Source organism: Mobula birostris, chromosome 1 (assembly GCF_030028105.1).
Source record: "Mobula birostris isolate sMobBir1 chromosome 1, sMobBir1.hap1, whole genome shotgun sequence".
Classification (NCBI taxonomy): Eukaryota; Metazoa; Chordata; class Chondrichthyes; order Myliobatiformes; family Myliobatidae; genus Mobula; species Mobula birostris.
Window position 1 is genome coordinate 202,118,037 of NC_092370.1, and position 16,417 is coordinate 202,134,453.

General features: G+C 41.0%; 1 protein-coding gene across 13 annotated transcripts in view; it reads left to right on the top strand.

Moving 5' to 3' along the window:
* The window catches only part of nid2a (nidogen 2a (osteonidogen)), a 133,520-nt gene that overhangs the window by 17,063 nt on the left and 100,040 nt on the right, over positions 1–16,417 (top strand). For 12 of the 13 annotated variants that reach the window (XR_011887295.1, XM_072269084.1, XM_072268987.1 and 9 more), the window contains one exon: positions 7,169–7,300. The exons of the other annotated variant lie outside the window; for it this stretch is intronic. Coding sequence is in view for 11 of the 12 variants with exons in the window: in XM_072269084.1 (XP_072125185.1) it covers positions 7,169–7,300 (132 nt within the window). In the remaining variant the exon portion in view is untranslated. The remainder of the gene's footprint in view (positions 1–7,168; positions 7,301–16,417) is intronic. 13 annotated transcript variants of the gene reach the window in all.

The window sequence follows — 16,417 nt, forward strand, 5'->3', positions numbered from 1 at the left end:
ATCCACGGCCTTCTCTACTGTAAAGATGAAGCCACACTCAGGTTGGAAGAACAACACCTTATATTCCGTCTGGGTAGCCTCCAACCTGATGGCATGAACATCGACTTCTCTAACTTCCACTGATGCCCCACCTCCCCCTCGTACCCCATCTGTTACTTATTTTTATACACACATTCTTTCTCTCACTCTCCTTTTTCTCCCTCTGTCCCTCTGAATATACCCCTTGCCCATCCTCTGGGTTCCCCCCCCCCCCCGTCTTTCTTCCCGGACCTCCTGTCCCATGATCCTCTCGTATCCCTTTTGCCTATCACCTGTCCAGCTCTTGGCTCCATCCCTCCCCCTCCTGTCTTCTCCTATCATTTTGGATCTCCCCCTCCCCCTCCAACTTTCAAATCCCTTACTCACTCTTCCTTCAGTTAGTCTTGACGAAGGGTCTTGGCCTGAAACGTCGACTGCACCTCTTCCTAGAGATGCTGCCTGGCCTGCTGCATTCACCAGCAACTTTTATGTGTGTTGGTACCTCAAGTTGTGTTACAGTAACATTGCAATGCTTTATGCACATTGACCCTAAATTTGGATTTTTTTGACGGCGACATAACATTTCTACTCTAAGTCTTATAAATTGGGGTGGATCGTGTGTCAATTAAGTTTTTCCATGTCCAAGATTATGTTCTTTTTTGTCTGTGGCTGCTTTGTGCTATAGATGCTTATTTAATGGATCCTAATGAGTGTCATGCATGGGTCAATGAAAGAAATGACATGCTTTTGTTTCCAACATCTGCAAAAATTTGTGGCATGTAACTTTGAAATTTCAAATGATGAATAGAGCAAGTTTTATTTCGTAGTACTCCTTGCAGTATTGACCTTGCTGTGGGCCTCTGGTCCTCTGAGACTACTGGAATAGCTTTATCCTTGCCAAGAATAAGATTCTATTTCAACATAATGGGAGGCTTAATGGATATTCCCTTGTTTAAAAGCCTTTTCTGGGGTAAGAGGAGCAATACGTTGTGAAAGAAAAGATCTGAGAAAACCTGACTGTCCAAGTTAATGGTTCTTTGCAGAATTTACAGCTCCTTAAAAATATTGATAGGCTTTATAGAGTTTTCTTTAAGAGGCTAAAGGAGAGCCCTGCCAACTTTTGCAGCAGGCCGAGATCATCTCCCAACCAGATGTATCTGTGGCTGCAAATGTTACCTCAACATGCAGCCTGTATGCCATTTCAGATGACTGTGTGTGACCTGCCAGAGGCCAGCCAAGGATCTGTTGGAGCATACAGATGAAAATCAGACATTTTCTGAGCAGAGTGGATACAATGTGTAACTTGGGTTCATGGAACTGTTATTACTAAGCCAGCTGGATTTCAAGTTAAAGTTCAAATTGATTGTCATTCAAAGAAAACAATGTTCCTCCGGACTAGGCTGTACAACACAATACATATAACTCTCTCATATAACACAAAGTAATGTTACCACTGGTACAGTAACAAATAATACGGTGCATTTGTGACACAAGTTCAAAAAGTAAACAGTATAATACTACTGGGATTTCAAGCGTGTTGAAACATGTGGTAGCAGGGAGTTCAGTAATCCTACGGCCTAGGGAGGATGCTGTTTCCCATCCTAACAGTTAAAAGCTCTTTGTCCCTATTCTATGGTACCTCCAGCCTGATTGTGAGGGGGTCAAAGAATTATTAAACGGATGGGAGGGATCATTGACAATGCTAAGGGCCCTGCACACACAGCGTTCCTGGTGTAAACATCTCAGATAGATGGAAGAGAGACCCCTATGATCTCTCAGCAGTTATTGCAATCGTTTGTAGGGACCTGTGGTCAGATGGGAGGGGGGTGGGTACGCGGGGTGGTGGTGACGAGCCTCACTTGTTTTAATCTCCTCAGGAAGTGGAGATGCTGCTGTTCTTTGTAGACCAAAGAAGTAGTGTTGATGGTGAGATCATCTGTTACGTATACTCCCAGAAACTTGGTGCTCCTTTCCCTCTCCATGGATTTACCCAAACTCTGGGTGTATCAAACTTAGAAAGACACATGGATGAAAGAGAATAGAGGGCTATGTGGGATGGAGGCTTAGACTGACCTTACAATAGGTTAAAAGTACCCCTATCATATTGCTACCAATGATATGCTCTAGGTAGGAAAAAGATGAGGTCTTTAAGAGAATATAGGGAGCGAGGTGAAAGCTGAAGAGTGGGATCTCAAGGGTAGTAACCTCTGGATTGCTGCCTAAGCTACGTGCTAGTGAGGATAAGAACAGGATGATTTGAATGTGTGGCTGAGGAAGTGCTTCAGATTTCTGGGTCATTGGGATCTTTCCTGGAGAAGGAACGTACCTGTACAAAATAGGGCAGATTGAACCTGAACTCGTTTGAGGGGAACCAATATCCTTGTGGACAGGTTTGCTAGAGCTCTAGGGAAGAGTTTAAACTAATTTGGCAGAAGGATGGAAACCAGAGTGACAGTAGAGGATGGGGCAGTTGGTATACAAGTAGATGCAGTGTGTATTGAGACAGTGATAGGCAATTAATGAGCAAAATAGCAGACAGTGGGATGTGATGAAGTGTTTCTTTAAATGAAATAGTACCTTCAACCTTTGAAAAATTGAAGAGAAACTAAAAGGGGAGGACAGTGCAGGAGAGGACACAAGAAGTCTCCAGAATAAATGAAAAGACAAAGTTTAGAAAGGGGTAGGAATTTCACTTCTGGTAGTATGGGGGCAAAATTGAAAAGGGTGATGAACACAGGACTGAACATATTATATTTGAATGCATGTAGTATGCAGAATAAGGTAGATGCTCATGTAGTGCAGTTAGAAATTAGCATGTACTATATGACATTGTGGGCATCTAGGTTGTGGCTGAAAGAAGATCACAGTTGGGAGCCTAATATCCAAGGGTACACGTTGTATTGAAAGGTCGGGTGGGCTGGGAATGTGGGGGCTGGCGTGGCTCTGTAGGTACAAAAATGAAATCAAATCCTTAGAAAAAAAGTGACATAGGATCATCATGTGTAGAATTGTTGTGGGTAGAGTTAAGAAATTGCAATGGCAAAAAGACCCTGTTGGGAGTTCTATGCAAACTTCCCAACAGTAGCCAGAATGTGGGGCAAAAATAATAATGGAAGATAAAAGAAGGCAATTTTCTGATACTCTTGGTGATTTCAACTTCCAAGTAGACTGGGAAAATTAGGTTGGCGCTGGATCCTAAGAGAAGGAATTTGTAGAATGCCTAGAAATTGGCTTTTTAGAGCAGCTTGTGATTGAGCCCACGAGGGAAAAGGCAATTCTGAATTTCGGTCTTGTGTATTTCACCAGATTTGTTTAGGGATTTAAGATAGAGGAACCCTTAGGAGGCAGTGATCGAAATGTGGTGGAATTTGCCCTGCAATTTGAGAAGGAGAGACTAAAATTGGATGTGTCAGTGTTATGTTGAGTAAGTACAGTTGTGTAAACAGAGGCATGGGAGAGGAGCTGGCCAAAGTTGATTTGAAGTGGACAGTAGCGGGGATAACAAAGAACAGGTATGGTTGGAGTTGCTGGGAGCAATTCAGAAAGTGCAGGATAGATATATACCAAAGAAGTGTTCTAAAGAGTGGATGAGGAAACTATTCACAAACAAGAGAAAATCTGCAGAGGCTGTGTTGTTATGAGAAAACCATGGCTGACAAAGGAAGTCTAAGACAACTTGAAAGCAAGAGAGTGGGCATACGGTATAATATATTGAATTGACTTTATTACTTACATCCTTCATATACATGAGGAGTAAAAATCTTTACATTACATTTCCATCTAAATCAGCAATGTTCAATTTATAGTAATTTGTAATAAATAATATGTACAACAGGTCAGTCAATATAACATAGAAATACAATTGTAACACAATGAATTAATCAGTCTGGTGGCCTGGTGGAAGAAGTTGTCCCAGAGACTGTTGGTTCTGGCTTTTATGTTGCAGTACCGTTTCCTGGATGGTAGCAGATGGAACAGTTTGTGGTTGGGGTGACTTGGGTCCCCAATGATCCTTCGGGCCATTTTTACACACCTGCCTTTGTAAATGTTCTGGATAGTGGGAAGTTCACATCTACAGGTGCGCTGGGCTGTCCGCACCACCCTCTGCAGAATCCTGCAATTGAGAGAAGTACAGTTCCCATACCAGGCAGTGATGCAGCCAGCCAGGATACTCTCAATTGTGCTCCTGTAAAAAGTTCTTAGGATTTGGGGAGCCATACCAAACTTCTTCAACTGTCTCAAGTAAAGAGCGCTGTTGTGCTTTTTTCACCACACAGCCGATATGTGCAGACCACATGAGATCTTCAGTGATGTATATGCTGAGGAACTTAGAGCTGTTCACCCTCTCAACCCCAGATCCATGGATGTCAATAGGGGTTAGCCTGTCTCCATTCTTCCTGTAGTCCACAACCAGCTCCTTTGTTTTTGCGATGTTGAGGGAGAGGTTATTTTCTTGACAACAATTAGTGTGAAGATAGAGGATTGGGAAGCTTTAAAAAATGAACAGAAGACAGCTAAAAAAAAAGGGAATAAAGAGAGAAAAAGTGGAATATGAAGGTAAGTTGGCCAATAATATACTAATAGTTTATTTTAGATATATAAAGAGTAAGGAGAAAATAAATCAGCCATCATGCAATGATGGAGCAGACTCAATGGGCTGAATGGTCTTATTCTTTTCTGTCTTGTGGTCTTATGACAGTTGGAGTTCTAAGATGTATATAAGGTTGGTTTGCTTGCCTTAGGATGCCTAATTGAAACAGGTAGATTCTTTGACTGCCCAGCTCTAGTACCACTTGATTGACAGCAAATCGTGCTTTGTCATATCGCACATGATATTGCTCTATTCTCAAGAGATCAATCGTCCTTATTTTTCATTTGTGTTGTCTTGCTGAAGCAGATCCACAATGAAGATAAGATTACTACTAACACCTGACATGATCCATTAAAGAGTTGCTTATCTTGTGTAAAGGTAGGATCTGTGGTTTGGCCAATCTGTAACTGTTTCAATCATCATCCTTTCATGTATGTAGTGTTGCTATATTTGAAGCATCACACAGCAGTTGCTTTATTTGTTGAAATATCATAATATAATATTTCAACAAATGAAGCCGAAGTACTTTCAGATGCTCTTGCATTTTTCTTTGTGGTATTGGAAATTTGCCAGAAAAATGTGTACATCACTAGCACCTAGGTAGTGCTTGAAAGCCTAAACTGGAGTCTGCCAGTATTTTGCCAACAGCTGCATTCCTGATGTAACTGACCCCCTGCCAACTTGAGGAATTCTAACATGAAGCCTCAGCAAACAAAAATCAGCCTGGTTTTCATTAGTTGTCCCTTTCCCTAAAACAATCATTTTTCATATGTTTTTGCTCATACAGCTGGCCATAATCTGGGGCCACATTTGCAATGGAGGGGTTCTTTTCCAATACCATGCCAACATTTTGTAAGGCCTTTGTATTGGGGGTGTCTCATTGGATTACAACTAAGCCAAGATTGTTATTTTCACAAGAGCCAACAGAAGAAAATTGTACAAACACAGGACTTAACTTTTACTGAAATATTAGCAGCAATGTGGTCTTGGAAGAGAAGATTTGTCTGATAATCAGTCATACCAATTCTGAGGTGCTGTCATCTCATGTGGATTTCTAAAGCGTTTGAGATTGTATCTGTACTTGAAGGAAACCTTTAAAGTCTCAGATGAGCAGCTGATTCTCAATAAACTAAAATGTCTAGACAGACAACACCTGAGCATCCTAATCACTGCTCACTCTGCAACTGATTATAGTTTGTTTGCACACAGTAGTTCATTAATTTCTTGAAATTTAAAACTGGTCGCCAGTGTATTGGTCTGAGGAAATGCAATGCTCAAAGTGCTTTAGGCAGATGGTGTTATGCAGTACAAGTGGAGAACTTGTCTTTCAGCCAACATTGAATCTTGAACTTCAGGTCCACTCTTGGAGCTTAGCACACAGTTACACCAATGCAAGGCTCTCCGAATGATTCATACAGATTTCCATTCATTATATATGGCCTTAAATGATGCTCTTTGATCAGTTAATGGCCTGTGGGATGCACTGTTGAGTTGAATCTCTTGTTAACCAACTATTGTCCATGTGTGCATCCCATAGTTGTTACTGACCAGCCCCTAGTGGGTCAGTCACATCAACAGTTACTGTTTTACTCCAGGATTGTTAACTAACTAAATTATTTTGCTGAGAATTCTCACTGAATCCCTATTAGAGGCTCTTGGCATCGGAGTAACAGTATTACTGAATGATTCACACTATCCAATAGGAAAGAAGGCAGAGAAGAAGTTTTGAGCATATTGTTGCCCTTCCCTTGTCTCCATGGGTCTGAACATCATTGGTTACAATTGCTTTGGCTAGGTGTCCTTCCCAAAAAGCCCCCAAAAGAAATGGGATGCAAAGACAAGGTCTGGAATCTAGATAGAAAATTATTGTTAGATGCCATCTTTTTCTTACTGAGAGTCCTGTCCAACATCCCAGCTACGTTATACATTCTGGGAACAAGTCATACTTGGACATGGATATGAGTTGAGAAAGTAAATTGAAAGTTGCAAGTCTGAAATGGTAAATTCTGTCAGGATTAGCTAGAATCTCTGGGGGGAGAACAGTTAGTGCTTTTAATCTAATGAAAAGTCATTAACCTGAAACATTATCTTTTTCTACACATAGAAAGATATAAAGTAAGTTGTCTATTCTATTTTGATGGGAAAATTCATGTTAAAAAGCTATATCAACTAGTTTGTATTCTAAATTTTTAAACAGTTGAAATACTTGGACCAGAGCCATGACTGCTTTGTGGTTTCATGCTGAAAATGTTTACATCCTATAAGTTTTCAATTGCTCTGTATAGACTGTATGCAAAATGCTGGAGGAACTCAGCAGGCCAGGCAGCATCTACGGAAAAGAGTAAACAGTCGACTTTTGCTGCCTGGCCTGATGATTTCCTCCAGCATTTTGTGTCTGTTGCTTGGAATTTCCAGCATCTGCAGATTTTCTCCTGTTTGTGAGACTGTATGCAAGACATGATTGTCACTATACTCCTGCACGTATGACAATAATAAACCAATTTACCAATTTTCTCCATTAGCCCTTTAACTATGATAAGATTTTCACTTGCTCCTCAGATGTTGATGAGTGTGCTGATGGTAATTCCCAAGGCTGTGGTGAAAATACTGTTTGCATCAATGTTCCTGGATCCTATGGTTGTGAATGCAAGCGAGGCTATGCAATTCCAGAGGGTGGAAACACATGTGTCCGTAAGTGTTCTTAGAATTTTTCTGACTGAAAATTAATAAACAACAAATTTTGTAATCAAATTATTTATGTGGTGAATCCAATATAATTTAGAAGCTCATCCCAGTGAAATTTTGACAAAATTGAATCATATTTTCCTCTGGATCATTACCACTTAGTTAGCTACTTCCAGCAGATTGTACTATTGAGGTCTCATTTGAAGACTTTGCTTGATTTATGGTTTAGAAAAAAAAAGCAGTTTTCACCAATTTTAAGGCTTATAAACGGACATCATAAGACTTGCTGAGTAATGAACAAACGAGTATTGAACTCCAAGGCAGACCTAGATGATGATCTGAGATGACTTTAGGATTTGAGAGCAGCACATCTGCCGCGATTGAAAAGACAAACTAGATTAGTTAACTTTCCATGATAAAAGATGAACTGTCTGAACAATGATGTGTGTGCAAGTTTGAAGGGTAACTAAATGAAGGCATCTTAAACTTGTTTTCTTTGACCATTTGTTTATTAGTTATAAAGGTGTTGATGATGGTGAGGATGTGGGAAAAGATGGTTTCACTGAAGGGGACCTTGGAGTTTTAAGATCATGTGGTGAATTTTCAGAAATATTCCCAACTGGATGGGGTCTGCATTGCTACAGTATGGAACAAGGCTGTACTCTGGTGTATGCCATATACTACCTCAAGCAATGAAAGTACCAGAATAAAATCAGCTAACTGAATATTATTTCTTATTTCCTTATAACAATGGAGGAGGCTATTTGCTCCATCAAGTCAATGTTGTATCTTGGAACATTTCCATCGGCTCTATTTTCCCCACTTACATTCCTGTTGCCAATTCTCCCATCAAATCTCCACCTTCCCCCCTCAATAACCTAGCAGTCCTTCGACCAGCCACTTGCATTTAAGATGCGGAGGAAACTGGTACTGCCACACAGTCACAGGAACAATATATGCGCTTCAAACAGGTAACATCTGAGCACTGGTTTGCTGGAGCTGTTGTTGAGGTGCAGTGTGGGCCTGAGGAAAATGTAGAGAGGCTTCTGAGAGCTACAGATAAGGTAAGTAAATGGACCAGGACAGAGTAGATGTAATATAATCTGGAAAAATGTGGTATCATCTACTTTGGTAGAAAATTCCAAATGTAGAATGCTTTGAGAAGTTGAGACACTGAAAGTAATGGTTCTGATTGTTCCTTCAATGCAAATCACTAAGTTTATTGGTACAACATTCAGTTACTATATGGTATATATTTTGTAACTTCAAAAGATGTCCCAGTCAGGAAGATAAAGAATGGTAGAATGGAAGATAAAGAATGGGTGACGTGAGGTGGAAAATCTAGTCAGGTGGAAGAAGGCAGCATACATAAGGTTTAGGAAGCAAGGATCAGATGGGTCTATTGAGGAATATAGGGTAGCAAGAAAGGAGCTTAAGAAGGGGCTGAGAAGAGAAAGAAAGGGGCATGAGAAGGCCTTGGCGAGTAGGGTAAAGGAAAACCCCAAGACATTCTTCAATTATATGAAGAATAAAAGGATGACAGGAGTGAAGGTAGGACCGATTAGAGATAAAGGTGGGAAGATGTGCCTGGAGGCTGTGGAAGTGAGCAAGGTCCTCAATGAATAGGGACATTGATCAGGGACAGTCAGCATGGTTTTGTGAAAGGCAGATTGTGTCTAACAAGCCTGATAGAGTTCTTTGAGGAGGTGACCTCAAAGATCACCTTTAGATGAGGGTAGTGCAGCAGATGTGATCTACATGGATTTTAGTAAGGCATTTGACAAGGTTCCACATGGTAGGCTTATTCAGAAAGTCAGAAGGCATGGGATCCAGGGAAGTTTGGCCAGGTGGATTCAGAATTGGCTTGCCTGCAGAAGGCAGAGGGTCGTGGTGGAGGGAGTACATTCAGATTGGAGGGTTGTGACTAGTGCTGTCCCACCTCTACTTTTTGTGATTTTTATTAACAACCTGGATGTGGGGGTAAAAGGGTGGGTTGGCAAGTTTGCAGACAACACAAAGGTTGGTGGTGTTGTAGATAGTGTAGAGGATTGTCAAAGATTGCAGAGAGACATTGATAGGATGCAGAAGTGGACTGAGAAGTGGCAGATGGAGTTCAACCCGGAGAAGTGTGAGGTGGTACACTTTGGAAGGACAAACTCCAAGGCAGAGTGCAAAGTAAATGGCAGGATACTTGGTAGTGTGGAGGAGCAGAGGGATCTGGGGGTACATGTCCAGAGATCCCTGAAAGTTGCCTCACAGGTAGATAGGGTAGTTAAGAAAGCTTATGGGGTGTTAGCATTCATAAGTCGAGGGATAGAGTTTAAGAGTCGCGATGTAATGATGCAGCTCTATAAAACTCTGGTTAGGCCACACTTGGAGTACTGTGTCCAGTTCACTATAGGAAGGATGTGGAAGCATTGGAAAGGGTACAGAGGAGATTTACCAGGATGCTGCCTGGTTTAGAGAGTATGCATTATGATCAGAGATTAAGGGAGCTAGGGCTTTACTCTTTGGAGAGAAGGAGGATGAGAGGAGACATGATAGAGGTGTACAAGATAACAAGAGGAATAGACAGAGTGGATAGCCAGCGCCTCTTCCCCAGGGCACCACTGCTCAATACAAGAGGACATGGCTTTAAGGTAAGGGGTGGGAAGTTCAAGGGAGATATTAGAGGAAGGTTTTTTACTCAGAGAGTGGCTAGTGCATGGAATGCACTGCCTGAGTCAGTGGTGGAGGCAGATAGACTAGTGAAGTTTAAGAGACTACTGGACAGGTATATGGAGGAATTTAAGGTGGGGGGGGGGTTATATGGGAGGCAGAGTTTGAGGATCGGCACAACATTGTGGGCCGAAGGGCCTGTACTGTGCTGTACTATTCTATGTTCTATGTGAATCCAACTTCATCTTTTTACTTTAAGCGAGGCACGGATGTATCATGTGGTAGCATTGTGACATATGCAATTCATGTATTTTTACATATAACCATTATGAATTATGTAAACAATAAAGAATGTTTAATCAAACTATACATTTACAAGATTACTAAAATGTTACTGACATGTTAAACACAAATCACTTATCCTTGCTTAGCTATAAACTCCAACTCAATGTAGAATGCATCCCAACTATATACCCATTTTACTATATAATGCAACTACCATACAATCATCCACAGCATAGTCTGTTTTTAAATTGTCCCATTCACGCCTAAAGATTTAATTGCTGTGGAGGCTTTCTTATTCTTGTGGGATAACATCTTTCCTGAAAAGAGGGATCACTGTTTTGCAGGTGAGGCCTGTGGCTTTGAAAGCAATCTCAGGTTCATTACTAATACTTCCACAATATCTTGAGCTACCTCTCTCTGAACCCTTGGATGTAGTCTATCTGGTCCAGGTGACTTAACTAACTTCAGACCTTTCAGCTTCCCAAGCACTTTCTCCCTGGTAATAGTAACTGCACACACTTCTGCCCCTTAACACTCTTGAACATCTGACATTCTACTAGTGTCTTCCATAGTGAAGGCTACTGCAAAATACTTATTCAGTTCTTCTTCCCTTTCTTCTCCCTCATTACTACCTCTGCAGGATCATTTTCCAGCAGTCCAGTATCTCCTTGCCTCTTTCACTCTTCATATATCTGAAAAAATCTTTTGGTATCTTCTTTGATATTATTGGCTAGCTTACCTTCATATTTCATCTTTTTGATCCTTATGGCTTTTTTAAGTTACCTTCTATTGGTTTTTAAAAGCTTCCCAATCCTCTAACTTCACACTAATCTTTGCTCTGTTATATGCCCACTCTTTGGTTTTTCTGTTGGCTTTGACTTCTCTTGTCACCCAAGGTTGTGTCATTTTGCCTTTGGAATACTACTTTTATTTGGAATGTAACTATCCTGTGCCTCCTGAATTGCTCCCAGAAACGTCAGCAAATTTTGCTATGCCATCATCCCTGCTAGTGTCCCCTTCCAATCAACTTTGGCCAGCTCCACTCTCTTGCCCCTCAAACTTCCTTTACTCCATCGTAGTACTGATACATCTAACTTTAACTTCTCCCTCTCAAATTGCAGCGTGAATTCTATCATATTATGATCACTGCTTCCTAAGGGTTCCTTTACCTTAGGCTCCCTGATCAAATTTCTATTTACTGGCTTCAGTTAGTTTTTTTTTAATCTTTGAAATGCCGTTCAAACTCATTTTGTGGAATAATTGAAACAGCTGAGCCAATGTCCAATTCCACTTTAATTAACCGCCCCTCGTTTCTGACGAAAGCCATATTGCTTGTCTGTTGTTAATTTCAACATTATAATAGTCACATGAGGTAAGAGCCAATGTTTGGCCTTTGCTGGAGAGGACTTGGAGCTGATTCAAAGCAGCAGATCCAGGGTAAAGCAGAGTTGAGATGGAGGGGCTCGTGCTGGAGATTGAGGCACAAGCCAATGTCTGACCAACTGAAGCTCTGTGCCAGATTGCAAAGATCGGGTACAGGTCAAACCTAGACAGTGGCTCCCAGGCCCAAGAGTGTATCGAAGTGGCAGAGCCCAGGTCCAAGAGCAAGAGCCAATTCACTGTTTGGCCAATTTAAATGAAGGACCAGGTTGAAAAGGTCAGCGTGTGGGGGCTGGAGGCGAGGGACAGGCCAGTGTTCAGCTTGCTGTTCCATGATATTTACTCTTGTCTGCACTGAGCTGAGGCTGTGACCTGCAACCAATAGGTTCCGGGATCAGCTGTGGCCGGCTTCTTGGCTGTGGACTCACTTTCGTGAACTTCAGTTCTGAATGTTATGTACTTACTTGTATTGTTTTTTTTATTTTTGATTTGTTTTTTTTTTCCTGCACATTGGGTGTATGATTGCCTTCATTCTTTTAATAGGTTCTATTGGGTTTCTTTGTTTTGTGTTTACCTACAGGGAGACAAATTACAAGATTGCATATAGTATGCACACTTTGATAATAAACGTACTTTGAGCCTTGGTAGATTAAGAGATCATGTTTCCATGGATTTGATTTTATAAGAACCAAAATATCATGGTCTCAAACTAGGGACAAGAGAAAATCTGCTGTCTGATCATTCAGTTGCTGCAGGGGGACATTTGTTGGCTTTGTGAGTAAGCTTGATTTTATTTGTGTCTCCAGGACAAAATGTTGTAGCCCAGCTGTTCTAACATATCCTGTTCTGCATACATTTTAGTCTTTTCCCATTCTCTCAGTCTGTCCGAGTCCTTCTGCAGACACCCTGCTTCCTCAACGCTACCTGCCCCTCCACCAGAATTTCCTAACAGGGACATGAAATAGGGCTGCCACTATACCCAAAGTTAGTTCCGTTGCACTTTTTAGATTTATTGTTTTTTTTTTAACTTGCTACCTGTTTCACAATGCTTTTGTCTGGCCCTCCTTGGATTCAACAACAGAGGCACCGAGCATAAGAAAAAATAAACAGTGTTTGTCACTGCTGAATATTATGTTCACTTCTGGATGCTGAACTTGAGGAAAGATGTAAAGTTTCTGGAGAGGGAGAGAAAACATTTTCTAAAATGATTATGGAGACAAATTCTATAGGTATTTGGATAAATGGGAGCAACTGGGGTGGTACTCCTTGGCAAAGAGAAAATTGAAAGGGACTGTAATAAAGGTATTTAAAATTACAAAGGACATATATGGAGAAATCCTCAAAATGATGGAAGGAGTCAAGAACTGGGAAACAGAATGAAGATGCTAGGGATACACTGCCAGAGATAATTGGAAAGGCAGACTCAACTGTAGCATTCAAAAAGTATCTGTAAGAGTTACTAAGTGTCTGAAATGGGGAAAACAAAATACTAGAACTCTGGGAAGTGAGTGGGGGAATGCAACTAGGTGGATTATTATTGTCAAAGGCCAACATGACTTCCTCGTCGAAGCATCCTGTGATTCTGGAATGCATTCTTTCTGAGTTCCAGCTGGCCTACACAGCCTTGCCTCACTGGCTGTGCTCGTGGTGACTAACTCTCAGTTGGCTAGTGTCTGGACTTCTGATGAGATCAGAAAGATGATATACAAAATAGATTTGTTTAATCTGCTCTTTTCATAACAATTGAAAACATTGAATGTGTTGATTTATTTTCTGCACTTTCATTTGCATTAGTGTTGTAAAATTCTGAGAAATGGATTTGCTTCTGACTTTGGAGTCTGCCAATAGTTGATATGTGACTTTAAGTAAATTGGTGGGTTGTGTCTTGAAACAATTGGACCTTCTAAATCACAAACATTTGTTCTGTTTAACTGCAGGAGCGACTCTTGAGAATTTGATATTTGCTGATTGTGGTCATGTGGTAAAAGAGTAGAGCAATGAATTTGTTTATAATATTTAATTTTACTACTTTGGAAAGGATTTTGTACATGTTACGTCTGGCAAGCTGATGTAAAGTTACTGCTAAGATCCCAGAGAAGTGGGTTCTTTGTAAGTAAACAGCTCCTTATAAAGCTGGGCAGGAAAATGGCAGGTGAAGTTTATTCTGGGCAAGTGTGAAGTATGGCACCTTGGGATGACAAATGTAATAGATAATTATACAGTAAATTATGTATTAAATAACAAGGCACCTTGGAGCATTGATGTACAGAACCATCTTTCTCTAGCTCCCTGAAGGTTGCAACACAACTAGATAAGGTCATAAAGAAGTCATATGATGTTTTTTGCCTTTATCAAGAGTTTGAGCATAACTGTTGGAAAGTCATGTTGCAGCTGTATAAAACTTTGGTTATCATGTCCAGTAATGAGGAGGTTTTGGCGAGTGCACAGAGGAGATTGATCAGCATCTTGCCAGGTTTATAAAGTGTTAGCTATATGAAAGAGCAGGGCAAACTTGGACCGTTTTCTCTGAGGCACCGGAGGCTGAGGAGTGACTTTATTAGAAATGTTTAAGATTATGAGCACCATAGATAGTTTTTCTTTTCTCAGGGAGGAAATGTAAAACACTAGAGGGTGTGGATTTAAAGTGAGAGGGTCAAAGATTAAAGGAAACTTGAGACAAGTTTTTTTTTACATGGGGTGGTAGATGCTTGGGGTGAGTTATCAGGGGAGCTGGCGGCAGCAGATATGATAGCAACATTTTAGAGGCATTTTGACAAGCGCATGAACAGGCAGGAGATGGAGAAACCACATACAGATTGGACGATTGCTTTAAGGGACACCTGTACTTACTTTTCCAGGAGTCTCTATTGCCTTCCATTTTAATGCACAATCCTATTCCACTCTGACTGTTCTAACTGTGGCCTCCTGCACTGTTTCAGCATGGTCCAATGGAAGCTTAATTAATACCAATTTATTTTCTGTCTGGGTATATTGTGGCCTGCAAGCCACAATACTGAATTCTCCAACTTAGAATAACTTGCATTTTCTGTTTGCTTTGAACAGGCCTTTTGTGCTTGCTATTCCTCTACCTCCCTCCCTCCCTCCCATTCCCCATCCCACCTTTTGTCAGATGTATATTCTGGCCTGTTCAATGTGTTCCAGTCAACCTGCAACACGTTACACAGACAAAGCAACGTAACTGTCCTTTCAATGGCGGCCTATCATTTCCCCTGTCACTCACACTCCCTATGATCCACCTGTTATGTTTGTTCTTGATAAAAGACAAACTTTCCATGGGTTTTCAAACACTAACACATTTATTAACAATCATACCTTCAAGCTCCACATATTAATGTGCGATCCCAGTTCACCCCAACGTCACCTCCGGTTCCTAGTGAATCTCCGGCATTGCACACTGGAATTGAAGTTCTTTATTACGTACACTCAAAATAACAAACTCAATACCCTGTCCCCATAAACCTGCAAGAAACAATAATGCTTTCCATCAAAGATATTTACATTAATGTCAATTGTATTTGGATTTCCAACACAGATAATTACATTAACTTCAATTCTAATGAGAAAATACAGCCCCCCCCCCCCCCATTCACTCAATCACTCTCAGTCCATCTCTGTGGTGCTTTAATAATCCTTTCTGGTCTGCTATACATTTCTACAAATGTATTGCATGTATTAGGTGTATTAATATCAGTGTCCTTTTGAAAACTCTGATCTACGGTATGTGTTCATTTCTTTCACATGCTTCTTCCTAGATCTTATCTGTTCATCTCTGTTCCTGCTGTGTGACCATAATTCGCTCCATGTGCCTCATAATGGAGCCCTGGACTACATCCATGTGATCACTGAGTCTTTGTACAAGTTCCAACTGTGTTTGTCTCAATTCAGAGCTCTTTCTGTTGGCTGCATATCACAGATAGCAACTCCTCATGTTGCCTTATGTTTAACTGTTGCTGTTGTTCTGACCTTAGGGACAGTGTGTTCTTCCCATCTTACTTTTTATTTTTCCATTTCAACTTTGGAGAGGACCGTGGAGATGTTTTTGATTTCCAGTCTTTAACAGGAAGTTGATATGAGACAGATTTTGAGCAACAGCTGCACGATGTGGAAGCAAGACTGATGACTTCTTCATCATGATCGCTCTATTCCACACTAGTATCCTGACTGTCATGGGGGTGTAGCTGGTACAGATGTCTGTGGAAGGTGGAGTTCCTGTGCTTCTCTTGTATAATCTCTCTGGAGATCTCATGGATGCTGTTATGAGTTTCTAGTTACATCGGGCAAATATCTGAACCCCTCAGAGACATCCGTGTACTCTTTATTGAGCGTTGCCTGGACATCTTTGGTCTGTGAGGCACCATGAAAACTCTTTTCACCATGCAGTCAGACCTAACATTGGCTGTACTCACTTTTCACCAAACAGTAGCCATGCCTTTGGGCACTGCCCCTTGTGCTTGAAGTTCACTATACTGGAATGTTCTCCCCAGTATAGCCTGTCACTTTCAACTTCACTGGGTAAATGGTGTTCTTTACTTTGAGAGTCTTGTAATCATCCATGGATAACAGATTTACCTGGGCTCCAGTGTCAAGTTTGAATGGAATTTCTATCTTATTCACAGCCACTGGAATGATTGATTCTGTTTTACCAGCACCAGCAGTCTGTGGAGAATCTATGAAGGTTTCCTCAGCAACCGTGTGCACCTTTCTCTTGGTAGCCTTAGCTTTGCAGTACCTTGCAAAATGTTTCTTCTTACCACAATTATTACAGGACATTCCATAAGC